The sequence below is a fragment of the Ipomoea triloba genome, chromosome 5 (assembly GCF_003576645.1).
Source record: "Ipomoea triloba cultivar NCNSP0323 chromosome 5, ASM357664v1".
NCBI lineage: Eukaryota > Viridiplantae > Streptophyta > Magnoliopsida > Solanales > Convolvulaceae > Ipomoea > Ipomoea triloba.
Genome location: NC_044920.1, coordinates 18,535,210 through 18,551,690, shown reverse-complemented (window position 1 = coordinate 18,551,690; position 16,481 = coordinate 18,535,210). Strand labels below are relative to the sequence as shown.

At 31.9% G+C, this 16,481-nt stretch overlaps 1 protein-coding gene across 1 annotated transcript; it reads left to right on the top strand.

Moving 5' to 3' along the window:
- Nucleotides 1–12,338: 12,338 nt before the first annotated feature.
- LOC116019495 (putative late blight resistance protein homolog R1A-3) lies at nucleotides 12,339–16,347 on the top strand. The gene is made up of 2 exons (XM_031259719.1): nucleotides 12,339–15,066; nucleotides 16,159–16,347. The coding sequence occupies exons 1-2, from the start codon at nucleotides 12,397–12,399 to the stop codon at nucleotides 16,189–16,191; spliced, it is 2,703 nt and encodes a 900-aa protein (XP_031115579.1). The 5' UTR covers nucleotides 12,339–12,396; the 3' UTR covers nucleotides 16,192–16,347.
- The last annotated feature ends 134 nt before the right edge of the window (nucleotides 16,348–16,481 follow it).

Below are 16,481 nucleotides of genomic sequence, written 5' to 3'. Positions count from 1 at the left end.
TATGTAGAATGCATATCTAACCGTCTCTATATAGGTCTTTTATGATTTTTTACCAAACACTTACCATAAAGTTAAATTGTTACTATTTTAAATTATTCTTGGGATCCCAACTGTACTTTTCATTTATCAAAAAATTATTTAAGAAAAAAAATAAAGAAGATATTAACAATAATAACAATAACAATTTAAACTCCTTTGTTGTTGACTAGCTATATATGATAAATCAGAAAATATAAAGATCTTTATTATATAATCAATTAGGAAGTAAATTCACGAGGGAATCACACTTTAGATATTAATTTTACACACATAATCATTGAAATAAAATATTTTCCTTATTTTATGCAGTTCATTTGCACTTTTTCAATTTCTACACTTTTTTTTTCTCTTAAAAAAAAAAAGAATAGATTGTCACGGGATATTTGATGCCGAATAGTGAAGATATTGAAAAAGCAGCAAAATTAACTCCGTCTTCAACTTTCCAAGTATGCGTTTTTCAAATTTACGTTAATGGTTTTCTTTTTCTCTCTTTGAATTGTGATGTTTTATGCTTTTTTAGTACTCTTTAAATAATTTTGTTTAAGCTTTTACATTAATCGTTCATTTCTCTTTCACATTCATTTCAGCTTTTACATTAATCGTTCATTTCTCTTTCACATTCATTTCATCCTCACCATTTTTTGCAAGGTTTTTCAATGTCTTATTTCACCAATGGTCATTTTTTGCAAGGTTTTTCAATGTCTTATTTCACCAATGGTGCCGACATTTATTCAACTTCTGAATCGGAAGCATCAAGGTATATATGTTTTTTTTCTTTTCTAGTTCCTTACATAAATACTTTTATCCTTAATTGATCTCTTGATGATGAGTTTTCATTTCAATTACATTAAAAAAAAAAAAAGTCTTTCTTGATAATATTTATGATAGATCTATGCAAAAGATGGTTTTTATAAACTTTGTTCTTGAACTTGGGCTATAAAGTTGTTATGATTTTGACAAGGATATGATTCATTTGCTAGATGTTCAACAAATTCATGCTAGATATAGTGCGTTCAATTTTCCATTATCTATTCTACAAATGCTTGTATAATAGATAGTCATAGTTATTTATATATAACAAATTATATTGAAAATAAAGAATAAAGTGATTCTATAAAGAAATTATTTTGTAACATTTGTTTTTTTATTATTATTAGGGTTGTGCCAAACTCTACATCTGAAAGCACTCTTCCTAAAATTTCAAAGGTTTGTTTACTTTTAATAACAAAACATATTTATTTATTTTTATATTTTAAATTCTTTAAATTCTTAATGTGTTATATATGTAGGGGCAACTGAATGACACAGTCCCAATACAGTCTTTACCATTCCAGCAGTACCCCACTAATATGATATGGTCTATTCCCTCTTCAAGGAATTCGTTGAGCTCTTTTAACGAATATTCATATCATATTACAGGAAACACAAGCCAACCAGTGATGGTATATATTTTCCTATTTTATTATAATTTGTTCTTAATTTTATAAAATTATTTATGATCGTTTCATATTAATTTTAAAATTTTAAGGCTCAAAAAAATGTTGATTCAACAATGCCACCAACAAGCAATCCAGAAGACCTGTCTGCTGTGGTATGACTTTTAAACAATGTTCTTTTAACTCTGCTGATAAATATTTACGTAATGTATAGAAATAAATTTTGAATGATATATGTTTTAAACTAAGTTTTAAACTATGTCTTTTATTCTCTTATAAAGGTTAATTTCAAACATTATTCTGGTATAAGTACATCCCAAGGGAAAAGATCAAGCCACACTAACAAGGTAACTTTATAAGTCAATAAATTTTATATATATATATATATATATATATATATAATTTGAACTTTTATAGTACTTTTTATTAGAAAGTTTTACAAGAATAGAATTTATTTTTGTCATAGGCTACTTTTAAAGTAAAATTTATTTTTTGAAAAACAGGTTGAAGTTGTTGCTAATAATAAGATGAAGCAAGTAGGAAGTACGCAGTCCCAAGTTCAATCCACCAACACTTTACCAGGGCTTTCTAGTGAATCAACGTATGTATAACATATGTTATATGCTTGATTAATTGCTATTTTTTATCCTCGTTGCCTAATTATTATTATATGTTTGTGTAGGCCAATTATGAATGGAGTGTATGATCCTATGTATGAAGAACTTGGCTTACCAGTTGATCCTCATCTTCGGTGCTTGATGTTAAATCCAAATTTCATTCGTGGTAATGCAAATAAATATTTTTATTTGTACGTTTTAACTTTTATATATGTTTAATTGTTGACTCTGTTTTATTTATGTCTTGATAATAAGTCATTACATTATATATATATATATATATGTGTGTGTGTGTGCGCGCGCGTGCGTGCGTGCGTGCATGCGTGCGTGTGTGTGTGGGCGCGTGTGTGAAAATTAGGTAGCACAAATAATAATAGTCAATTCTTTTTTACCATTTTCTTTTTTATATACACTCTGGAATATGTTTTTTTTTTTTGTCTAATTTTACATATTAGTAAAACTTTATGATACGTTTGTTAATAAGTTGAGATTTAATTAATAGCTTATTGGTGGAGAATTTAAAATTGTTGGACACTTCTCACTATTTATTCTACCAAACTGTAATAAGCTAAAATGATGTGCTAATTAATGAAATTTTATTCTATAAATATTTGTGGTGTAGTAAAGTTTACATTATTGGGTGATATTGAATTTTTTAAAAATATTTATGATTCTTTAATGGTAGTATTTATTTTTTACTTTATACATTATTTTTAGCCTAAAGAATCTATGACCATCCATTTAGAGTGGTAACCGAGATGCTATGACACTACATGGTAGTTGTTACATTAAATTTGTTTACTTATATACAATTGTGTATGAAAATGCAGGTCAAGGTAATCCTCGAGGATAATCATTGATCATCATCAGACATTAGGAATCTTTGTTTTGGTGAAGTGAAACAATCTTTATATTTCTACATACTTTGTCAAACAAAAGTTCAGTTTCTATTCGTACTATTTCATTTACTAAAAATACTAGTTCTATCCGGATTTTGTAAATGGTTTGATTAAACACCTTTTTAGTTGCATAAATCTTTTGACAAAAACAATTTGAGGAATGTTTCGCATTATAACGTACTTCTCTTAAAATAGAATCGTCTCCAAAGAAACACTATCTCAAGAAAGGTTTTGATTTAAGTTTTAGTGTAGATATTGGGTCAAGGATAAGAACACAAGCAGTTATATCACATAGAGACACTACCTGATGAGAAATTTGTTTGAAGAAGATAATTTAGAAAACATTAATCTTGGGGATATATAGTTACTCTTAGACAAGCTTGAAAATAACATATGTCCACTAAAAGTTAGTGGATTGACAATAATACAAGTAAAAATGAGCATTAAGACTTCTCAAAGGTAGTAAAATGCCCTCGTTGTTTGTCCTAGAAAAGCAGAAGGTCTAGGGTGAAAGGTTACGAATACAAGTGAAAGGTTTCCTTTCGTACGAGTCCAAACCAAGCCAACTAGGATATATACTTAAGGAGTTGTCTTATTTAAAGAGTTAGGTGAGCTAAAGTTAAAACATCTTGATTTTTTCTGTTGACACTCGTTGAGACGGTGTGTTTCGAAGTTTATGTTCAAGATTCCTTCATCTCCCGGGCCATGGAGAAAAGTCGGTCGGGGACGAATTGTCTCTGGTCGACAGTTCTTGTTTTTTATTTTTTAATTTAATTAATTATTTATTTAAAATTACTTTAAAAATTATTTTTTTAAAATCGGTAACCGCCACGTTACCAAACTTTAAAGTAAGCAGGTCATTTTGGGTAATATTGCATGAGTTTGTGTTGTTCAAGGACCCAATTGCATGTATTTGTTTTTAGTTCGATGGCCTAATTGTAGTTTAGTGTGCAGTTGAATGGCGTATTTGACCCTTATTCTTATATCTTGATGTCAATACTCCTTTTGAAATGTGTTCAACAACTCTTTTTTCACAAAAGGCAAACTTGTACTCCTCATAACGACAATTTCTAGTTGTACAGTTGGCAACAGATTTTTGATCCGTTACCCTTTGAAAATCTATAGTAAAATGACTTAGATAGTTCTTAACCTAGGTTCTATCAAATGATAGAACATCTACAAAAAATTGATTGACTATGAATAATAATGGCCTACTGTTAAATAGCTGTATGGATCATGTCCACTAAGACGATCTGTTAGACAATCTATTGGAACCATACAAGCCAAATTAATTGTACACCTAATTGATCTCTTGATTCAAAACTGATAATCAATATTACAATAATAATACCAAACATTATTTCATAAGAATAATAACTGAGTACTCAATTATCTTAATTGTAATTGAGTCACATTAAAGGCCAAAGAGGATAGTACCCGAGTTATTGAAAAGGGTTAATGAAAATGAAGGAAAATTGCAATGTTAAAGGCCAAGTTGAGAAAGGAAGAAATGAAGGATAAGTATAGGTGTAGAAAATGTATATCCATGATGCTTGTTGTAGCTTTTATTGTACTGCCAATTACTTTTTTAGTTGTAGGTAGCAATGAGAGCTTAGGTGAGAGATTAGGTAAAGGCAAGAATGTGCGTATGCTCCCATAAGGTGAAAGCACTGTGTTCGTTTTGTTGGAAATGGCTATGTTGAATGTAAGTGGTAGTGTTATGTTGTGAACAATTATGTTGAATGTTCCAATGCAAGTGGTAGTTTTATGTTGGAAATGGTTATCTTGAATGTGCATATGCAAGTGATTGTGGTATGTTGGAAATCGTTTGCCAGTAACAGAGCTTGCCAAACCATTACCAAATTTACATGTTCATTACCAAACAAAAGCAAAATTAAACTGGAACTAAAGAAAACTAAAACTGGAATAACTTAGAAGTTTTAGATCAAAACATTTCAAAATATGATTCTTGAAATCATAACCAAAATCATTATGGTAACATAAAAAAGGAGACAACATCCAACTGTCACAAACATATGATTTTTTCGATATTATTATCAAAGTATAAAAATATTGGAAAAATCCAAAATTGGTCATACATTATAATTTTTATCCAATTAGCCTTATTTTTTTTTATTTCAGTTTAATCTTTTGACAATTTTATTCTTTCTGTTCTTAAAAAAAACATATTATTGTTTAGTATATCATTTATGAGCATAGAATATCAAATGGAATTAATGTAAATTATATCATGAAAAATGAGGTGGAGTAGAATTAAAAAAGAAAGGGATCTGCAAGTATTTAAGATAAATGAGACGGCATAAAGGCCGCAAAAATCTAATGTCACTATAATATTTTTGAAAAAGCATTTATGGCGAAAGCAGACAGATTGCATCAATTTACAAGCACTAATTGAAGTTAATTAGTTTTGAGATTTGTTAAGGCTATTAAATGTGGTCATACGTGGTTGAGGAATAAAGAATGTAAGTAAAAGGTAATGCGATGACATAAAACATTTCTGTGCATGAAAATTATCAAGATTATGAGATTATTTGGATATGTGGTTGGTAAAGGGGAATTATCTCAGCAACCTTGCCAAGTTGGTTAGGTTGTTACAAGTTAATTTCAAAGTTTCAAATTTGACTTTTAGTGAAGTTGTCTATTGACGTTTTTAGTTTGAGCCGATTAGCTATGACAATCTAAACTACTTTACCTGGTTGTGGTTCTTGTTGCCTCCGCCGAACGTCGAAGAGAAACGAATTGGGCGGGTGTTATCATTTCCGATTCTGCTATCGGACCAGATTAAGAATGTTGTCAAAGGAAGCCGACTTCTTCAACTTGGAATGCTCTGAGATCGGCAAACAGGTTGACCGATTCTGCCAGATGCTCCGCTTCTTCGCCTTGAATCAACAAATTGCTCGTGAGTAGTAACTCATGGAGCAGATCCATGAAGAGTTCGAGCAAAGTGCTCGTTAATCCTTTGTTTGTAGTCTTCAATCATAGCTCCTAGAGCAGATCCATGGAAAGCACAAGCATTGTGCGCGTTAATCCTCTATTTATGGCCATCGTCGTTCCTGGAGCAGATCCATGGAAAGCACGAGCATAGTGCTCGTTAATCCTCCATCTGTGGCCTCACAATAGTTCATGGAGCATGAAGAAGAATTGGAGGTTGGTAAGTGGAGTGAATTTTGATGTCGCCATCCCGACGCAGCCGTCGAACGTTTGCTTTAATTCCAACCGCAAAGAGGTCTCGGAACGGCTGAGGAAAGGTTGGCGCCGCCGGACCGGCGAGTTCACTAACCTTTGTGATTGTTGCGCCTCTGCTTATAAGGAGGGAAAGTTCTGTGAAACATTTCACTTAAATGCTAGCTTCTGGTTGGAGATTGTGTGAATCTTGTGGGAAACTAATACATTGTGGATGTATTGTACTATTGAATGCAGGAGGAATTGAATGTATAAGATGTGCAAGGAAGAGTTATATTTTGATGCCACCTCCTTTTGAGTTGAATGTATTGTACTATTGAATGTATATACACTACTCCAAAGCAGTTATAACTACCAAAAATAAAAAAGGACAGAAAGCCCCTGAGGCTTATTATTGCTGCTTGCTTAAAGCTTGACTGTGAGGCTTGATCACTTCATCAGAGGAAAATAATTTGCTACTATAAAAAGATGCATGGCTAGGTATGATGAATACATGGGAAATCATTTCTAAGCTGAGCATACAAATTAAAGACTTGTATGCTCCAGCTTACAGGGTGTTGGAGGAAGAAGATGATGGTGAAAGGCATTAGAGTCTATTCATATCACTCTACTGTAACGGTATATATTTTCCCTTCTTTATATAGCCTTATACTCTCTGTAATAGATACATAGAACATTTCCTCACATTTCCTTTTTCTTCATTTAGTTTGTAAATATCTTTTCCTTTTAATAATATCCAGTTATGTTTTCCTTTTCATCTCACTGTGTACATAGTGCAAATTCAATTCCAACATGTCATAATCAGCTTGCCAAGTGTTCTGGATGAGGCTGAAAAGGTGATGGGATGTGTAGGGATGTGATATCACTAGTTATTCCGTCCTCGGAGTACCTTTGAGGTAGTTATATATGGAAGAAAAGGCTCGGTGACTGGTTAAGCTAACAGGCTTCTTGGTCAGGTCTGGTAGGGAATGGTTGGTACAATGTTAGTAGACAGGGGAATCAACTCGGTGTCTGTTGAGATCGGGAATTCTGGTCAGGAGATAAGATTAATAGTGGTCAGGGAGGTTCGAACGCAATTGGTATAGTACAGATACACTTGGTCGTGTTAGTATATTCCCTATCAGTTAGCGAGGCTTGATTGAGATTATTTCTAATTTAATTTTTCATAATGTTAAAGTTTAGTATTAGAATGCCAAGTAACTTATATAGTTCGATGGCACCTTTGTGGCTCTCTCAAATGGCGAGCCCCAATGGGGCAGTAGTACTAAAAAAAAATAGTACTAATATATAAGATTTTTTATATATAGAAACTACGTACATTAAAAGTTAATAAAGAAAAGAAGTGTTTTTTTTTTTCTGAAAATAATTGTCTATTGCTTTCGAAGTTTAAAAAATAATAAAGTTTAGGCGTATGTTTCATAACTGAAACAGACGCCTAGTAATGTGAGAAACAGATGCCTAAAGTCTGTCCGCTTGGGTTATTAGTAGGTGTGGAAATAGGCTAGGCCGAGCCGGACTTTAGAAAATTAGGCCTAGGCCTGCTATGAAAATCGAAAGCTTGAGCCTGGGCCTGAGCCTGTATGTAGGCTTTTTTTTAGGCTCAAGCCTGAGCCTACAGTTGGCCTGGCCTGGCCTAAAGTCTTTTTAAAAGCCTATTTTATATACAGGCCTTTAAAAAGGCTTCAAAATAGATCCTTAATAGGCTTTGCGCCTATTTAAATAGCCTTCGAACATATTTAAGTCCTACATTTTTAAGCGTTTTAAAGTATATATACTTGTAAAAAATTTATAAAAAATACTTAAGTTCATATTTCATAATGAATGACAAAACCATAAGTTCATATTTCAAAATACAATATCCAACACCACAAGTTTAATAAGTAAAAGTTCGTAATACAAAATTCAACAATACATTGTTTACTAATTACTAGTACTACTACAAATCTATAAATTCTGCAATCAATTACTAGTAGGCTCATATTACATTGGTATTACTACTTTACTAATTGCTAGTAAACTGTAAACACTAAACTAGCAGAATTATTACTAGTAATTAGTAACACTACTTATTAGCAATTTAGCATCATAGCAGTAGTAACTAGTAATATCTAACACTGTTTACTAATTAGTAAGTCATATTTGGGATTTGGGTATTGGGAATTAGGGTGGTAGGTTATGTATATATATATATGTATATATATATATATATATATATATATATATTAATTATATAGGCTAGGCCTGCGGGCTTGTAGGCTAGGCTTTTAAATATAGGCCTAGGCCTATTTAACTAAATAGGCTTCTAATTAGGCCTAGCCCTGGCCTTTTTACTAAATAGGTTAGGCTAGGCTAAGCCCTAAGTAGGCCAGGCCGTAGGTCCCTGTAAAGGGGTCTGGCCTATTCCCATCTCTAGTTATTAGCATCGTGTTAAAATGCGTCCAATTTTTCACCAATGAGCTTTTCTGTACTATTATTATTGTGATATTGAAAAACTTCAACATCCTTCTATATATTAAAGCCATAAGATTTCGACCAATCAAAACTTTGCATTTTCTCGCCCACTTAAAGTGACGCTGTTTTGAAGCTTTTCTTTGTTAAGTTTCATATTTCATCTTCAGGTTAATAGATATGAATGTAGCGTTTGGATTCCCGAAACTTAGATGATATAAAAAAATCATTTAATTTTTTTTTCAGTCACAGGTTGCATTGTTTGCTCATTGGAAACTCTTCCTAATTATTTAGACTATGTGTACGTTGTTGATATCTAAAATAGAGCATATATACACAAGATATTATAACCCAAATTTGAAATTTGCTTTTGGCGTTTAACTATCCGGTGAAACATAATTATTTATCTTCATTAATGTTTTAGGCTTTTTAGAACTCTAAGGGATCATTTACTTCATTTCTCTGTTTTTCCATTTATCTAGTTCTCCATTTTTCCTTCTCCATTTTTCCAGTTTTTCATTTCTTCAGTTTTCCAATTTTCCTTCTTCATTCCTCTAGTTTTTCATTTCTTTAGTTTTAGTACATAGTTTGATTACAAAACAAAATACTCAAAACTTCATTAAATACAATCGTCCCATATAATATTTGTATAATAATAATAATAGTAATAATAATAATAAATATACTAATAATAAAATAATAATAACAATAACAACAACAACAACAACAACAACAACAATAATAATAAGGAAAAAGTGTCAAATAGGCCACTGAACTTATCGCTTTTGTGCAATTGGGCCATTGAACTTAAAAAGTGTGCAATTCAACCATCAAACAAGCAAAATTTGTGCAATTAGACCATTTTTACAAAAAAATTTAATTCAATTTGAGTTAAAAAACATTTCAATATTGACTCCCAACTAGTATGGTAGAAGAAAATGTCACTCTTAATACATATATGTTAGTAATATAATTGAATTTTATCAGAATTTTTTTGTAAAAATGGTCCAATTGCACAAATTTTGATTGTTTGATGGTTGAATTGCACACTTTTTAAGTTCAATGGCTCAATTGCACAAAAGCGATAAGTTCAGTGGCCTATTTGACACTTTTTCCTAATAATAATAATAATAATAATAATAATAATAATAACAACAAAAACAACAACAAAAACAACAACAATAATGATGATGATGATAACAATAATTCTCACAGGAAAAAAAAAAAAACAACAACAACAATAATAATAATAATAATAATAATAATAAAAGATAATAATAATAATAATAATAATCGAAACGAAAGTAAAGGAGGTTGAAGAATAGGATATGGGCGCATTATAAAAATTGCTGAAAAAGTCACAATGAGTAAGATTTGAACTTGGGATCTCAATGTAAACTTAGTGTTATTCACCAATGTGTTTTCCATTTCTCCAAATGGAGAACTCCTTTTTTACTCTCTCCAAAATCATATAGAAATAGAAGAATGGAGATGGAAAAATACTTTAGAGAATTGATTTTAGTAAACAACTTTTCCATTTTTCATTCTTCCACCTCTCCAATTCTACATTTTTTTGAAAATTTTTCTTTTTTTTTTTTCAAGTTGCTAAACGACCCCTAAAATGTTGGAAACGAACTTCTTCTATAAATTCTTATAGAACTAGCATCATTTCGCATTTCCCTTGCTTCTTTGTTTGTTTGTTTTTTTTTTTTTTTATCAGCTGTGATCTCTCATTTGTACAACCTGAAAATGTCTCAATTGTACATCTTAAGAAAAGACATCCAGCCAGATTATACCAAAAAAGCTATAAGGTTACGCTTAGTTAGAAACTCACATCGTAACTCATCAAGGTAGAAACACTAATCTCATCAAGAGTGTTTATTCCATATATGATTGTGAGGTAATTTCCTGTTTTTTCAAATTTAAAAAATAATTCCTTATTTTTATAGGGGAGGATGTGCATAATATTCCTAAAGAATATGTTCTACAGTTTACCAATGCAGTGAGATTTGGATAAATATTTGTGTTTCTAATTTGTTTTGAAGAAGGGGGATAAGGGGACTTGGGAGAGAGAACACTAAAAGTACAAATGTATGTTTATAGGGGACGGATGTATATATATATATATATATATATATATATATATATATATATATATATTTATTTATTTATTTATTTATTTATTGAACATTACGAGTGAGTTGGATAAGTTTGTTTTGGGTAGGGAGCTTTTGTTTTTTTTTGCATGGAGTTGGGAGCATTTGTTGGAAACTGGTGTTTTGTGGCTTTCGCATTATATTTGTGTAGGAATCTTTTGTTTTGTGACATTTTGTGGCTTCGGCATTTGTGTAGGATTTTTTATTTTTTTTTGGACATTATGAACTGTGACCCATTTTGTTTTGTCTACCTTTTGTATTTGTGTACTTGTGCATTTGTTTTGCAGGTTATTTTGTGTAGTTTATCTCCTTTTTTTTTTATGGATTTTTTTCTCTCATTCTATTGACGGGTTTTATAGAGCGTAAAAAAATAAAGATAGTCTTGACTTATGTGAAATTCATCGTAGGCGACATAGATAACAATAAAAATATGACTCTTTTGACCTATGATATGCAGTTCAGCTCGGTTGGGAGGCTACCCACTAATAAACCGATCAAAGGCACAAGATGAGGTGTCTATCTTTAATTGGGAATATTGTTAATAGACAGAAGAATTGAGATGAAGACTCAATTGGTGTACAATACTTTTCATCCAGACATAGTCTTGTATTGTCAAAAATTAAAAAGAAGTTTCAAGTGCCTTTAAAGATCCCAGCTTTCAATTCGTAAAATGCGAATCAAATTACTTAAATCAAAGGATCATATAAGGTGAGTCCTCACCTAACTATATGTCCTCATTTGATCCTTAATTAATATATATATATGTACTAGTTTTTCTTATGCGCGATGCGCAAAAAATAGGTACATAATATTAGTATTTTATATTAAAATTTTAATTTTAAATTTATTTAAATTTTAATAATAATAATATAATAATAATGTAAAATATTTTTATAAATTAGATATTTATATTTTAAAAAATAACTAACATATAACTCTAATATTTAATGTGTATATTTTATTATTATTATTAAATGAGATAAGAAAATATATGGTTACATGCATAGTAATAATAGTGGAAAAGATAACGGAAGTTATAACGGTAGGGGTATATTTGTCCAAAATATTATTTAGTACAACTTTTATAGCATAATGTACAAAAAAAAATTAACGGAAAAAACGGACATAAATAAAGGGTATAACCTTCATTCACATTTATTATGTTTTTAGATTAGATTTAGATATATATTTGAGCTGTAAGATTCGCACTAAACATTAAACAATGTCATGTATATTGTCATTATCTATCTAACATTAATCTTTACAATTAAGTTGCAGAATTTTTAACATAAATTTTTTTTTTTAATACTATTAACTCTATTATAATGCCTACTTTCTCAACCTATTGAAGCACAAGAGTCAGTTTTAAAGGAAGGGTTTGATGCCACTGGACTACAAGGTCCTTGGCATTTTTAACATAAAATTAAATACTAAAAGTTAGTGCTGCCCGGCCTCTTGCAATTAAAAATGCTTTCCGTCTTGCAATTATTGCACTTAGAGCCATACCGCAAATTGCCAATTGATGATAATTACTATACACACACACATACTAAGTGAGAAGAAGCTCAGATCAGATCAGAGAAGAATTGAAGAATATATGGCTTGTGTTGCTGTAAATTCTCTTGTGAGGACCATTGAGCTTGAGTTCTTGCAACCTCTGCCACGCCCAATCGTACGACAAAAGCAACTCATTCCTGCCAATGAAAAGTTGATCCAAAATCTCCACCAGAAGCTTGGTGATCTGATAGAGCTGTTCGATGAGAACAGGATGGATGGTATCCAAGCTATTAAACACTTGGAAACTAAGCTCAGAGATGTGGCTTTCCGAGTGGAAGATGAAATTGAATTCCAAATCGTACATCTTTATGAGATAGAGGAAAAGGAAGAGTTACTTGCAGGAATAGCAGGTCTTTTTGTGGAAATACCAGAGAGTAGCATTGATGCAGTAGAAGAAGAAGACTTGGAAAAACCACAAGCAGGAGAAGAAAGTGATGCCCAAAGAAGTTGGCATTCTTTCAAACTTGGTTGTATCTTGGAAGAAGCAATAAGAGACATTGATGGCATCCACAAAGAGTTGTCCAAAGTGAAGATGGAGTGTGTCGCAGCCGCCTTGCAAGGAATTGGAATTGGAAGGAAAACAACTACAGTTCTTGCCGCAGCTGCAGCTTCTACCACATCTAGTGATGGGTATTCCTCCCATCCCCTTCAGGGCAGCAGCATAATGGTGGGGAAAAACAATGAGTTCCAGATTGTAAAGGCGATGCTAATTCAGAATTCATCAAGGCAACGAGAAATTGTTTCCATTAAAGGTATGGGAGGCATCGGCAAGACAACCTTAGCTAGACGAGTTTATGAAGATCCATCAGTTGCCTCCCGTTTTGACATCCGAGCTTGGGTTGTTGTCTCACAATATCATAATAAGTTACAAATGCTCACAGATCTTCTAAAATCAACAGGTTGTGGAGGTAGTGGCACTCAAGAGGGTCAGCTAGCACAACAACTATACCAAAATTTGATGCATCAAAGGTACTTTGTTGTGATAGATGACATTTGGAGTGTCGAGGCCTGGGATTCCGTCAAAGCTTGCTTTCCGGATAATGGAAATGGCAGTCGAGTTTTGTTGACTACCCGCTCTGCAGAGGTGGCTACTATTATAGGCTCTAACAATGACTTTTCGCATCAAATGCAATTGTTAGAAGAAGGCGAGAGTTGGAATCTATTTCATGAAAAGACAAGGAAATATCCGGGTTCTGAATTCGATATAATTGGGAGACAAATAGTTGAAAAATGCAAAGGATTGCCTTTGGCAATTGTTGTTGCTGCAGGTTTATTTTCCAAACTTCATACACTAGCTGAGTGGAAGAATGTTGCAGAAGCTCTAAATTCATCTGCAAAAACAACAACAATTGATGAAGAATGCTCGCGGATACTCTCATCTAGTTACAATCACTTGCCTCACAGTTTGAAGGCTTGTTTTTTATATTTGAGCGTATTTCCAGAAGATGTAGAGATCCATGCTAAAAATGTTGTAAAGTTATGGGTTGCCGAAGGACTTGTAAAGGCATCCGACGATATGAGCTTCGATGTGGTGGCAAGAAGGCATATTGAAGAACTCAAGGATAGGAACCTAATTCTTGAAAGTGAGACAAGTAGTTGTGGAAGAAAAGTAAAGACATTTAGAATGCACGACTTATTGCATTCTTTTTGTGTGAGGGAAGCTAAAAAGGAGAACCTTCTGCATGTTGTCTATAAAAATGAGTCCAATTCTCCTCAGAAAGATTTCCGATGGGTAAGCATCCAATCAGAATGGTTTAACCAGCAAACATTATATTCTTCTTTAATAAACTGTCGATCCATCTTGGTTTTTTTCCAAAAGTATAGATCTCCAAATTCAAAAATTTGCCCCCTGTTAAGAGTACTCTATAATACTACGGAGCTTGAGATTGCTTATCTTTTCCATTTGAGATGCGTATTGTCTAGGGTGGCGGCTTTGACCATTTTAGATCCATTTCATAGTTGGAATCTTCAATCACTTTCAGTTGATCGTATTGATGAAATGAGCATTTTAGAGTTTCCACAACTACAACATCTCAAAATTAGAAGTATTCCTATGGATTTTCCCATATGTTTTCATCAAAACTTGAAGAGTATTGGTTTGTTGAGAGTTGATCACTGCACAAAAGAATTTTTTACCAGTATTCCATACGCAGAGAAGGTAGAGATCGATTGTGAAGGAGGATGGAATGATTGCATGAATAACATTGCCTATTTACACCAACTCCAGAGTCTGTTTCTTCTTGGTTGTGGGTTTCGGATTCTGATTCCAAATAACAACATTGTTAGCTTGAAAAGTCTTATACAGTTGAGGATTTTTTCTATGAGATTTAAGGGGAAGACAATTAATATTTTTAGCAAGTTGCCGAAACTTGAGGTGCTACGGCTAATAATGTGTGAGTGGATCGGTAGAGAGTGGGAACTACTCGAAAATGAGAGTTTTGATCAGTTAATTTCTTTGAGTATTAGTTTTAGTAAACTTGAGCATTGGGAAGCAAGTGCTTGCCATTTTCCGAATCTTGAGCGTCTAGTCCTTGAATGGTGTGAAGAATTGGAAAAGATTCCAGGTGGGTTTGCAGAAATTCCAAACTTGAAGTCAATCGAATTGAAGGAATGCCGTCATTCTGCGGTGGATTCTGCCAAAGAAATTCAAAGAGAGCAACATGAGCAAGGAAATGATAATATGGTTGTCATTGCGAAACACACAAAAGAGGTTCATCTCTCTCCTTACCCTTTTGCTGTTGCCTTTTTTATTTCACTCTCATCATAGAGTTTCATCATATCCTAATATATATTTTTTTTTTCAATGACACATGACACCTTCAGTCTAGCTCATTAGGGCTGGACAAAACAGTTCGGGTTTACTGAATCGAAGAATCGATCGATTCAGGTTTTAGAATCCGAACCGAAAATTGTTCAATTTTTTTGAATAAAATAAAATATTTCTTAATATTAATAAAATGATAACAAGTTAAATAATAATATATAATAATATTAATAAAATACATCTAATATATAATAATATTAACAAAATAATACTCCGTAATAAGTTTATGGAATGCCAGTTTGTAACTGGAATTGAAATTCCAGAAATTGGACTTTCAAATAAATTCCTTTTTATGGAATTTCAGTCTAGTTGAAATTCCAGTTTCTGGAATTAAATTAAAATTTGTTCAAATTTGTTTAAACTTTTGGGAATTTCATTCTAGTTTGTTTAACCGGTTATGTTTTGAAAATTTTTATGAATATTTGAAAGTTATTATTTTAAATGTTTTTGTTTTTTAAATATTAAATATACAGATGTATGATTCTTCATCTTGTCATCAACAAAACACTTCAAGTGGCACTCCAGGTGATCCACCTGAAGAATGGATCTGGTGAAAAAGGACACGTTTAAGTATTGTTCGGTAGTATATTCAGAAAATTAAAAAATGTTAAAATTTAGGTACCATAAACTGAACTGAATTAAATCCAAACTGAAATCGAACCGTTTCAAACTGAACCGGAACGCGAAATGCCACCCCTTGCTTTGATGATGAACTTGAGCCATAGTTGAATAACAACAAAAAAGTTACGTATGTTTATAGTTTACCCCTCTCCCTCCCCCTCCCCCTCTCTCTCTCTCTCTATATATATATATATATATATATATATATATATCCTTAACTTCTTCATTTAGTCCGTTCATTTGTCACGGTTATTTGTTTATAGTTTAATTTTGTCTTCTTGATTTGATGTTTTATTTTCTTTTACATGTTTAATGTTTACTTTAATTTGAATGTATATATATATAATTACATGACAGATGCGGGCGACCAAAATTGATCGATGTGAGTAACATATATACTCAGTGTGGCATTTGGGCATTTCAGTGTGGTCTGTGATATTTGGGCATTTGAATTCTTCCACTAATATGCTATTTATATTCAGAAAATTGTTGAGACTTCAAATATATTATATTATTATTATTTTATTATTATTGTATTTTAGTTGTTGAAACCTTCCTACAAAACCTGTTGTCTATTTCTCAGATAATAATATTTCTTTGTGAACTACTTTTTTTTTTTTTTATAACTAAATACCTTTCTTTCTCATTCATATAGCATATTATATGACACACCGTCCTAT